We start from the raw sequence: 12,081 nt of genomic DNA, 5'->3' as shown, positions 1-12,081 counted from the left end.
AGGCAAGTTGTTTAAAGCTAATTCTAAATCCTTGTCTGCTTCCTTTGTCCTGAGTTTGAGTTATTCTTTCATTTATCTGGATTAAAGATAAAACCAGATTATGAATTCAGTGACACCCAGTGACCTTCAGTCTCCTAAATCTGTCTGGATGTTGAAATATGGCACTTACATTTTGAAACCTTATTTCTTTTTCTCTATAGGTCCAATTGGCCCTCCAGGAGATCCTGGACGAAATGGACTCCCTGGCTTTGATGGTGCAGGAGGGCGCAAAGGAGATCCAGGTCTGCCAGGCCAGCCAGGTGGGACAAGTAAAATGCTGCTGATAATATCAGTCTTTAAGTCTTGGAGATGTCTGGGCACATGGCCTCCAATTGGAGCTGTGAGAGCCTCCACTTGAGAGAGTGCAACTAGCTTGTAAATCTGTTGCTGGAGAAGAGATACAAGATTTGCAACTATAAGAGAAGCATAGAAAGGTTGTTTTTATTTATGTGGTTAGAACTGGAAAACTCAGCTCTTTCTCAAAATGAGATTTCCAGGTACTTGCTATATTTACATCTTCTGACCATCTTGAAACTATTGTGAATCCTTCCACATTTGAAAATATCACAATAAAGTACAATTTCCATTATAGAATTCAGTAAGTATAATTGCAAAGATTAAGTGATACCCATAGAGCTTTGAGAGTCATAGTGTTTTCTCATACTAAGATGACAAATTGGTGTGCATATTTTTGAGGTCATCCATTAATAGCTACTCCTGATAATATTGTAATGGTATCTACTAGATTTCCAACCTGTACTCAGCCTACTTCCAAAAATAGTTTTATTCAATTTGCAATAAAAATACACTAAAGATAGCTAAAGTAGAAATAAAATATTTACAAACTGAGTAATTTTAATATGTTAGCAACTCTAGATAATATAACTCTAAATAATATAAACATAAAGAGTTTGTACAGTTAAAAATATTGAGGCAATAAGGCAGAGTGATGATATTTATGGCCTTCCTAGAACCAACACCCTGCCATTTCATTAACTGTATTTCTAGGGAAGAAATAAGTCAATGTCATCTTCATCACATGGACATTGCTGTGAAGTTTCCCCAAAATGAAAATCTATACACACATTGGCCAAAGGCCTCTATATAAAGAGATTTTTCAAAGGACCTCAAATCAAGATGCTAAATGGAGAAAGAGAACCAGTGGTAGATTGAAAATAGACATTTTTAAAAGCCTTCTTTAGAGTGCCCTGCCTATTCCCTAAACAAAAATGTATGCCTGAGAATAATTCCCCAGACAGATTCAAAGGAAAATGTTTTTCAGCACTGAAGCTGGCAGACTGATGACAACCACACCCTTCCTTTCTTATTGATGAATAAAACAGCAGGCTGAAATTTTGTCATGGAGTTTGGACTCCTTTAGAACAGCAAGAGACTGGTTAACATACAGACTTCCCAAATAAGCATCACTTCTTCCCATGTAATGTTACATTTACCCAGTACTTATTTAGTGCCTCATGTCATCAACCAATTCTAAAGATATATATAAAATCTTTGAGGGCAGGGACCATATTTTATCTCCAAACAAGTGATATTTGACAGTGCTATAGAAACTATAAATATTGACTAAATTAACTAATCAAATGAGGCCGTAATGTTTTGTGAACAGATATAATAGTGGAACAGAACTTACTTAATCTTATATACTGATGATTCCATGGAAATAGGTACCCGTGGTTTGGATGGTCCCCCTGGGCCAGATGGATTGCAAGGTCCCCCAGGTCCCCCTGGAACTTCCTCTATTGCCCATGGATTCCTCATCACACGTCACAGCCAGACAACAGATGCACCACAGTGCCCACAGGGAACTGCTCAGATTTATGAAGGCTTTTCTCTCCTGTATGTACAAGGGAATAAAAGAGCTCATGGTCAAGACTTGGGTAAGATAATTGGCATCTTATTTCTTACTATGTATTTTGTTTTTGTTTTGAAAATCCTGTTGTGTTCTAGAGTAGCCTTGAGCAAAGTACATCTCTCTGTTCTTTTGGGACTTCCAAATTGAAGACCATGTCAAGGGCAGCTGAATATATTCACTATGAATTTGAAATAAATAATATTTAATTTTAAACTTAAAGCATTAATTAGCCTAGTGGGAGGTACAATTGTTGGCCCTTAAGCAAGGCATTTTGGAATGGTCCACATTTACTTTTGTTAGCTTAGTTGTTAAGGAAACAGATTTCCTGGGTTCTCTACAGTATAGCAACTTCTCAAGTGGATAATATTTATAACTAATGGGAGGTAGTTTCTCTTCTCTGACACTGGTTTTCATCAAGTTGAAAGATATGTTCTGAAGAGAATATTGGTTTTACATCAAAGAAAAAAGTAAGGTCATTGCTTAATTATCTTAGTTTATAGTTTCTAAAATAAGTGCCTTAGCTGTATAAAGTATAATCAGAGTAGTTTAAAGCTATATAAAGCACCATATTAACATATAAAATCCACTTCATTTGTGTTCCCATGCATCTTCTCTATACCGGGGTGGATACTTTGGTTGATGGGAAGCAGCTGGACTGGATGACTTTCAAGTCTTCTAACAATTACCAAGATTTCTTTTTATGGAATTTTGACTTTAGATTTCAAGATCCCGTTTTTTTGATCTGAGGCTGCCTATTTTAGGGATCACTATCCTTTTGCCTCCATAAAGACATTTAAGAAAATATTTTGGGTACCCAGTTTCTGGAGTCTCTGTGTTGAGTGGCCTACTGAGGTCCCTTTACCTGTGCCATTCTGTGAAAACAGTTCTGTAGCAATAGAGACCTCCAGGAGTCTGCTCTGCTCACTCTGTTGCCTGGCCACACCTACCAAGCAGTTCTGGCCCACCAGAGTAAGCACATCCACTTACATGGAAGACAGTAGTCACAGGTCATTTTTTGAAGCCAAATAAAGTAGGAATTTGCCCAACAACTTTTCTTTTCCTCTTCTTTTTTTCTCTTTCTCTTCTCTTCCTCAACTTTTCTTTTTTCTTTTTTTCATTTTTCCTCTTCTACTTTTCCTTCCCTCTTTTGCTTTCTTTATGTAACATCTTCTTTTTCCAATTTTACAACCAACACATCTTCATTGTGAAAGTACTCTTATATTTTAGACAATTCCCTATATTCTTTTTCCCATAAAGTTATTTTCCTTTTAGTCCATTCTCTTTTCACTGTCAGAGTCTTGTATACTTCAAATATTTACCCTATTGATTCAGTAGGAACCACTGGAAATGTTTGAGCACCATGAAATTAAAAAATATAAGAGAAATGCAAAGAGAAAATGGGACCTGCTATCTAGTATATCACTCTAACTTGTAAAAATACATGCATTTGGTCAAACAAGGTCTATCATAATATGCATTGAGACTTGGAGGCTACAAACTGACCTGACTTGGAAGTGCCTCAGACATAGGAAGGCTCTGATAGGGCCCAATATCCCTAAGGTGATCCTGATTTCAGTGTCTCTGCTAGAGTTCACACAGGCATCAAATTGGAAATATCTTTATGGCTAAGCAAAGAATAGAGGCAGTTATAACTTTGATGTTAAAGATACAATCACTTGGTCAAATAAATACGTAGTCTGTACTGGATTATTGAAAGGTTACTTCCAAGCCCTGTCCCTAATAGGCAGTGATTGTCAGTTGTATTTTAAATTACTTTATATTTTAAAAGCACTTTTTAAATCAAATTTGATCTTCACAATTATGATCAAGAAAGATATAGGACACATTGTGTGTTTTTTCCATTTTATACACAAAATGAGGTTAAGTGACTTATTCAAAGCCACACACTCAGAAACTGATGGAGATAGAAACTGAATACAATATCTGCCAATTTTGAATCCATTCATTTTTTAACAATTCCAATTTGTCATTCACTTTCACATGACCTTAAGTCAACCACCTCTCTCTGAGCCAGATATTTTTTGGAAAAAATTTAATTAGACAAAATGAATGATTTTCAACCTGAAGAACTTTTGAAAAGATTCCTAGATCCAATCCAAATTTGTTGCATAACAATTCCCAATGATTCTGACAATCCACTGGGTTTAAGAATTGTTGGTGTTTTATCAGTTATCTTCAGTTTGAGATAAGCATACCTCTTTGGATACATGAGGAATTACAAAGAGATATACAGACACAGTTTTAAAGGAATACGTTTTCAGACCCTCCACCTTTCATGTTTTTTCTCCTAAAGCTGAACTGCCTGTCTATATTCTTTGGATATGCACTCTCCCCTTTGTCTATCACTCATCTCCCACTTTATGAAAAAATCATACTATGACATATTGCCTTGAAGTGTGAAAGCCTTGGGAGACAAATTAAAAGGGACACTTCAAAGTAATAATTTTGTTAAAGTCTATACTAACTGAGGTTCTGTTATTCACTTCTAATTACTCTCATTAATAAATGCATTTTCAATAAAAGTTTACTTTTTATGTTTAGTAATTATGAAAATTTATAATATCTATATTTTTGATCACTTTTGAATTAATAATAACTGTAATGATAAAAATTAAAAATACAGTATTTGACATAAGTATTTGACATGTAAAGCCTTATGGTCACAGAAAATTAACTGCCATTTGAACCAGCAATCCCACTTCTAGGAATATATCCTAAGAATCCAGAAACACCAATTAGAAAGAATATATGCACCCCTATGTTCATTGCAGTGTTATTTATAATAGCTAAGATCTGGAAACAGCCCAAGTGCACATAAGTAAATGAATGGATAAAAAAGCTATGGTACATTTATACCATGGAATGCTATGCAGCTGTGAAAAAGGAGGAACTCTTACCCTTTGAGAGAGCATGGAGGGAACTGGAGAGTATTATGCTAAGCGAAGTAAGCCAGTCAGAGAAAGACAAGTATCACATGATCTCACTCATATGTGGAATCTAATAAACAAAATAAATTGATGAACAAAATAGATCCAGAGACATAGAAGCATGGAACAGCCTGAGGAATCACAGAGGGGAGGCAGGAGACAAGAAGAGATTAACCAAAGAACTTATACTTACATGCATAACTCATGAATACAGACAATGACAATGGTAAAGGCCTGGGGTGGAGTAGGGACTGGGTGTAAGGGGGCAAAGGAGGAAAAAATGGGGGACATCTGTAATGCTGTAATATATATATATTTATAAAAGGTAAATATTTTATAAATATAAATATATTTATCAAAAACATAAACATTTATATTTATAAAAAAAATTTAAGTTATTGTAAACTTTTGTTTCAGAGGAATATGATAGAGTAATCAATAAAGGACTTTCAAAAGTAAAAAATACATTAAAATAAAACTGTGTGAGAGGAGTGTAATGGAAGTATAATTTCTAAATGCAAAAGGAGCACTGAATAATTTCCAGTTGCTAAAAACAAGTTTATATACTTTAAAAAAAATTATCTTTATTGTTGAAAGTATTACAGATGTCCTCTTTTCTCCCCCACTCGCAGCCCCCTCCCCAGGCCTTCACCACACTATTGTCTGTGTACATGTGTTATGCATATATGCAAATAATGGAGTAAAGACAGTCTCTTCAATAAATGGTGTTGGGAAAACTGGACAGGTACATGCAAACAAATGAAACTAGACCACCAACTTACACCATACACAAGAATAAACTCATAATGGATAAAAGACTTAAATGTAAGTCACGAAGCCATAAAAATCCTAGAAGAAACCATAGGCAGTAAAATCTCAGACATCTCTTGTAGCAATATGTTTGCTGATATATCTCCTAAGGCAAGGGAAATAAAGGAGAAAATAAACAAATGGAACTACATCAAAATAAAAGGCTTATCCACAGCAAAAGAAACCATCAACAAAATGAAAAAGGAGGCCACTGTATGGGAGAACAGATTTGCCAATGATGCATCTGAATAAAAGGGTTAATATCCAAAACATATAAGGAACTCATACAAGTTAAGAAAAGGAAGACAAACAATCCAATTAAAAAACAGGCAAAGGACCTAGATATTTCTCCAAAGTGAATATACAGATGGCCAAGAAACATGAAAAAATGCTTAACATCAGTAATCATCAGAGAGATGCAAATTAAAGGGACAGTGAGGTATCACCTCACACCTGTCAGAATGGCTACCCTCTGCAAATCAACAAATGACAAGTGCTGGTGAGGATGTAGAGAAAAGGGCACCCTAGTACACTGATGGTGGGAATGCAGACTGTTGCAGCCACTATGGAAAACAGTGTGGAGTTTCCTCACAGAAAATTATATACTTTTAAAAATGTTTGTTGTTAGATTCCAAATTATCACATTGGATACGTTGAGTGATATAAAAACTTTTGTTTTTAAATACAAATATTCACAAAACACTAGAAATGATACCTGGCAATTTTGAAATATGGTTTGTATAAAGTCCCATTCTCTAGTATTAAAAAGTATAGAACAGTGGATTTGGAGCCAAGAGACAATAACAAATACCTTAATAACTTGAACAGTATCAACTTAAACTTCTCATGAAAATTTTAGGTATCAACTTAGAAATGTGTGAAGGGTACATCATTTTTCATGATTCTTTTGTAAGTAAGGAGGAAAAGAAAGGCTTGATCACTGATAGAGATAACCTCTATTGCCCCTATCGGCCCAGAAATTTAAAAGCTCTATATCTTTTATTTTTCACTCATATCCTTCCTTTATCTTTATCTCTTATTTATTTTTTTCCTTTTTATTATTCACCTGAAAACTTCTCTGTGGTTGTTGTGCATATTGGTCAGCACTACAATTGTATCTAGCCTTACAGAGATTACAAAGCCACACAAGATACATATTCTAGATGGCTTTAGGAAGAGAGGGAAGCCTGGAGAGGAAATACTGGTATGATATTGTAAGGGCTTGATTTGTGCTCTTCACTCATACACAATAAATCACCCAATATTCATAAGACAACAACAGTTTAAGAGCAGTGGTGGGGAACATATAATGAGCTACAACAGTAAATGTCTACATAAATTGTAAAATATATCCTGATTCTAGAAATGTTAAAATATAAGTAAATGTGCATCTTATAACTGAAGAATTAAAGTACAGGGGTTGGCAGAAGTAGGTTTACAGTTGTCATATAGAAAATAATAGAATAATTAATAAATAATAAAAGAATAAACTGTATTTCATGTACTTACAACTGTAAATGTACTTTTTCCCACCTCTGTACATTTATTTTTATTTATTTTTTGCATTTTATTTTTATTGTTGAATTACAGATGTCCCCTATTTCCCACTCTACCTCCCTCCACCTATCTCCCACTCCTTCCCAGGCCCCCACCTGTCCATTGTCTGTGTCCATGGGCTGTTCACATATGCTTATAAATTCTTTGTTTAATTTCTTCCCACCCTCCTTTCTGCTTTCCCTCTGAGATTTGTCAGTCTGTTCCATGCTTCCATGTCTGTGGTCCTATCTTATTTGTCAATCTATTCTGTTCCTTAGATTCCACATATGAGTGATATCATGTGGTACTTGCCTTTTATACCTCTGTATATTTATTATCTAAAAAATGTGGGCAAGGTTTTTTTGAAAGATTGTGTAACTGTTTTAGATGAAACTAAATTATCATCCTGATTAAGTTCTTCATCATTTTCTCCCCAATTCTTACTAGGGACAGCTGGCAGTTGCCTTCGTCGCTTCAGTACCATGCCTTTCATGTTCTGCAATATCAACAATGTTTGTAACTTTGCTTCAAGAAATGACTATTCTTATTGGCTCTCCACTCCAGAACCCATGCCAATGAACATGGAGCCCCTGAAGGGCCAGAGCATCCAGCCATTCATTAGTCGGTGAGACATTTTATAGCTTTACTTGTTTCAATCCCGTTAGTTTGGCTAGTCAGAAATGAGTCCAAAACTAATAATCTGATCATACTTTTCCCAGGTTAGGTAGAATAGAGGTGTCTTTATAATATTCAATTCAGTATTTAGTTTTATTTATATTTATGGTGATCTGTTTTGACCAAGCCCCGTGATATAGTATAATATACAAAGAGCTTACAGTCTAGTCATTAGGCAAATATACATAAATTAATCTAATATATGTCAGGCTTGAGCTAAGTGCTACAATGGATCTAATAAAAATATTATGAAAGCATAGGGAAAGGGATGTTTAATTCTAACTGGAGAAATCAGGGTGACTATATGGAAGAAATATATTTTGAACTGGTTAGTCCTTGAAGGATGGGATAGGTTTGAGACACAGAGAACATGAAAATAGGTAGTAGATTTATATATTTAGAATGTAGTTTGTAAAGGTTGCATAGGGAGAAGAGAGATTGGATAGTTAGCTTGGATCCAGATGGTAGCAGGTTTTCAGTGTGAGATTTTAGTTCGGGATTTATTTGGTATATAATGGGGAGCCTTGTAAAGCTTTTTACCTTCACTTCATGGAAGAATACAGAATCATTGGTGTGTAACATAAATTACAGAGGGGGTAGCCTTGAGGTAGAAAGATCAGTTAGATAAAAAATATTAATCCTGGTAAGAGTGGATGCAACTCTCAGTGGGGGACATGCATCACTTTAATAGAATAAGGGGATTTGGCAGTTGATTAGCTATGGGAAGGAGAAAGTGATAGCTGAAGTTTGGAGCATGGGTAACAAAGAGGAGGGTGGTACCATCAATAGAGATTTCCTAGAGTTTTGTCAGGTTAGAACTCTAGTTTAACTTGATCTCCTAGGCATATTAGATATTGCCATTTTCATTCTGTTCATAACCCAATTTATCTAGGAATCCAGGAACCATAAAGGATGAATCAATGTAAAGCCTAGTTTTTTCTACCTTTAATATAAAGGTTAAACCTAGTCCAGCCTTTCTTACTAGTACAGTCAGGTTGCCCTTTTTTAATACATTTGAATCCTTTAGGAATTTTTTTTTTTTTTTTTTTTTTTTTGGTGATCTTTATCTGTCCCAACTCTTGGGAGTAAAAGGTCCGCTAAAGGTATTCCCTGTTTTGTAGATAAACTTTCCCAAGTTGGTTCAGTATTTCAAAAAGTCCATTCATGTTTTTTATTAAGGGTTGGGTAGACTCAGCTGTATTAACTTTGTTGCTGTTTTACTTGTTTTTATAGATTTAAGCCACATTTCCAAGTGACTTGGTACCTGCCCATCATTCTGGATATGTAGTACTTATCCATATAGACCAAATGGTTAATAAATACCTTTGGACTAAAAATAATGGGTTGGAGTTGAGAAAGCATCCGTTTCTTATCTTTTTCTAGTTTACCACACATTGTTCTTACCACAATTTCAGCATTACTAAATGTCTACCTTTCATTTGGGCACTTTGACAGCAAGTAGTATGTGCAGTATGCTAAGCCAATCTCTTATAGCAATTATGGTATTGACTATAGCAAGTATGAATTTAGGGCAGAATGGAAAATGAAAATGCTATAGCAGTGATTCTTTAGTTTCTTTAAAAAAAGCTTGCAGTTTTATTTATAACTTTGTTATGTATATTAGGAGACGGGGCTTATGCAAAAGCAATTCTCAAAGTGCATTTTCTCTTCCTTTTCTGAGCATTGAAGACACCTTAATCAGCTTCTATTCCAAGATGTCTTTCAAAGAAGAGGGACTGATATTTCCCACATATTCAGTCTTTAGATTGTATTCCCTCTCCCTTTCCCTTACTAGATGTGCAGTGTGTGAAGCTCCAGCTGTGGTGATTGCAGTTCACAGTCAGACCATCCAGATTCCCCATTGTCCTCAGGGATGGGATTCTCTCTGGATTGGTTATTCCTTCATGATGGTAAGAAACATGCTTCCTTTTATTTGTTATGATAGTTGACTGTCCATCATATCAACATTTCTTCCCAATATGAGTAATCTCTGTCATTTGCATAGTAAGAGGCTTGATCTCAAATAGCTTCTGTCCAAGCACTTTGTTCCCTCTCACACATTTTCTAGAACATATGTTTATAATCTGATGTTGCTTTTGTTGAGTACCTTTGGTATGAATACTATTCTCTTACCTGTGGCTCTAGTTCCTTCACTGGATTTGAATTTTTGGCAAGTTCAGCACATATCTTTGAGTATCCACTAAGGTATGCACATGAGTGTTGTGGCACATTTTTCTTTGTCTTTTCTAGCACACAAGTGCTGGGGCAGAGGGCTCAGGTCAGGCCCTGGCCTCCCCTGGTTCCTGCTTGGAAGAGTTTCGTTCAGCTCCCTTCATTGAATGCCATGGGCGCGGTACCTGCAACTACTATGCCAATTCCTATAGCTTTTGGCTGGCAACTGTAGATGTGTCAGACATGTTCAGGTAAGGTGCTTATGGCTTTAGTTTAAGTTAGGTCCTTAGCTTCCTTCAGAGATGCTAGGGAAGAGAGAAACAACTCATGGATGGTTTATACCCAACAAATGTTAGAAATTTAGTGGATTGTGTGTCCTTTATTTTTGCTTGTTCTCCTCATATACCTGACTCAGATCAGATAAACAAATTTAGCTATTAGTAGGCGTGTGTGGTTTGAGATGGCTTTGTAATAATTCTTCAATAACAGAACAGACAAAGCAAGGAAAAGTCGTGTGACCTGCTCAATAACAAGTGAGCAGCTATTTAACTAGATTGAGGCCATCCCAGGAATTGAGGCTATAATGCATGTTCCCTCTGTCAGTCCAATGAACTCTTTTCCCAGGATGTTTTGAAGCCTCTCATCCAAGCATTTAAATTAGGGAAACCACTTATAACACATGTACCTCAGGATACTTCAATCTATTGGATTTTTTTCAATTGAAATATATTTTATATGTTGTTTCTTTTGAATATTTTCTTATGTATTATCTTTATGCATTTATTATGTATTATATATTATCATTTATTCATCATCAGTAGCTCAGATCCCCCTGATTCTAGAACTATTAGAAAAATGTACAGGAGGGAAAGACAAATAGACAAAGATAATGGTGGTGTGGAGAAGAGTCACAAAAATGCCTACCGGTAATGGTTCTTAGGTCATACTAGTCACTGCACTTGATCATTTTGCTCAAAAGCTAACCATTCAGTCATCAGGAAAGCTTCTTAAATGCAAAAATAATGTTTGTGAGTGAATTTGAACCAATAATAAAATAGAAATACCAGAAAAGGCTAATCTGATTGTCTTGTTTCTTATTTCCCAGCAAACCTCAGTCAGAAACACTGAAAACAGGGGACTTGAGGACACGTATTAGCCGATGTCAAGTGTGCATGAAAAGGACATGATATTTTGAAGAATTTCTTGTGTGCTTTTAAATGTGAGATATATATATATATATATATATATATATATATATATATATATATATTTCCCAGGATGCAATGTCTCAGTCTCCCCAACTTTACCACTGCTGCCAACAATGGTGCTACTGTATATGACCAAGAAAGCATGCTGACTAGTAATCATGAAGATTCAGATGTACCTCAGCAATGTTCCAGAGCAAGGTCGCTATTAGTTTTCTACAAAAAAAGTTAGGGTTTGAATTTACTTTTTGGGTCCAGAATGACTTTCTGTAAGGATTATAAGATGAAGATTATATATTTTCCCCAGTAACTAAAACAGTACATTAAAATTTTAATTAGGAGAATAATCTCACTGAGTAAAATAAAAGACTGTGGTTTGGGGGAAAAAATATTTTTCATGGTGCTACTAATCCTAATCTATCCCAAGTTTTTAATATAAATGTGTTAAGCTTATTTTGCTCTATAAGTAAAGAATGTATATATTGTGTAAACAGCCTTTTTGCTCACAATATTGAGTCATTTAGATGTGGCCTGACATGAGTCACTCTTTACAGAAAATGTAGGAAATCCTAGAGTACAGAGAACAGGATTTTATATCCATGTTTATCACAGTGAGAGAATTTATATTGCATGAAGTTACTACTGAGAGTAAATTTATTTTGAGTTTTATCCCGTAAGTTCTTTTTTGACTTTTTAAAATATAGGTCATTTTAGCCACTTTAATCATAATTTTAAATATCTGTGTTGCACACCAAATTATAAATCTAATAGAGCAATTTCTCTTTTGCTATATTCTCCGAGACACTCAATACCAGATGTCCCC

General features: G+C 35.2%; 1 protein-coding gene across 1 annotated transcript in view; it reads left to right on the top strand.

Annotated features, from left to right (window-relative positions):
• The window catches only part of COL4A5 (collagen type IV alpha 5 chain), a 211,507-nt gene extending 200,221 nt beyond the window's left edge, over positions 1-11,286 (top strand). The window contains exons 48-53 of the mRNA XM_087829355.1: positions 201-299; positions 1,725-1,937; positions 7,654-7,831; positions 9,677-9,791; positions 10,132-10,304; positions 11,159-11,286. Of these exons, the coding sequence (XP_087685481.1) occupies positions 201-299; positions 1,725-1,937; positions 7,654-7,831; positions 9,677-9,791; positions 10,132-10,304; positions 11,159-11,240 (860 nt within the window). The 3' untranslated portion in view covers positions 11,241-11,286. The remainder of the gene's footprint in view (positions 1-200; positions 300-1,724; positions 1,938-7,653; positions 7,832-9,676; positions 9,792-10,131; positions 10,305-11,158) is intronic.
• The last annotated feature ends 795 nt before the right edge of the window (positions 11,287-12,081 follow it).

This window comes from Miniopterus natalensis, chromosome X, assembly GCF_054644295.1.
Source record: "Miniopterus natalensis isolate mMinNat1 chromosome X, mMinNat1.hap1, whole genome shotgun sequence".
Lineage (NCBI taxonomy): Eukaryota > Metazoa > Chordata > Mammalia > Chiroptera > Miniopteridae > Miniopterus > Miniopterus natalensis.
Note: the sequence above shows the minus strand (reverse complement) of the source record. Positions and strands in the feature narration are given on the sequence as shown.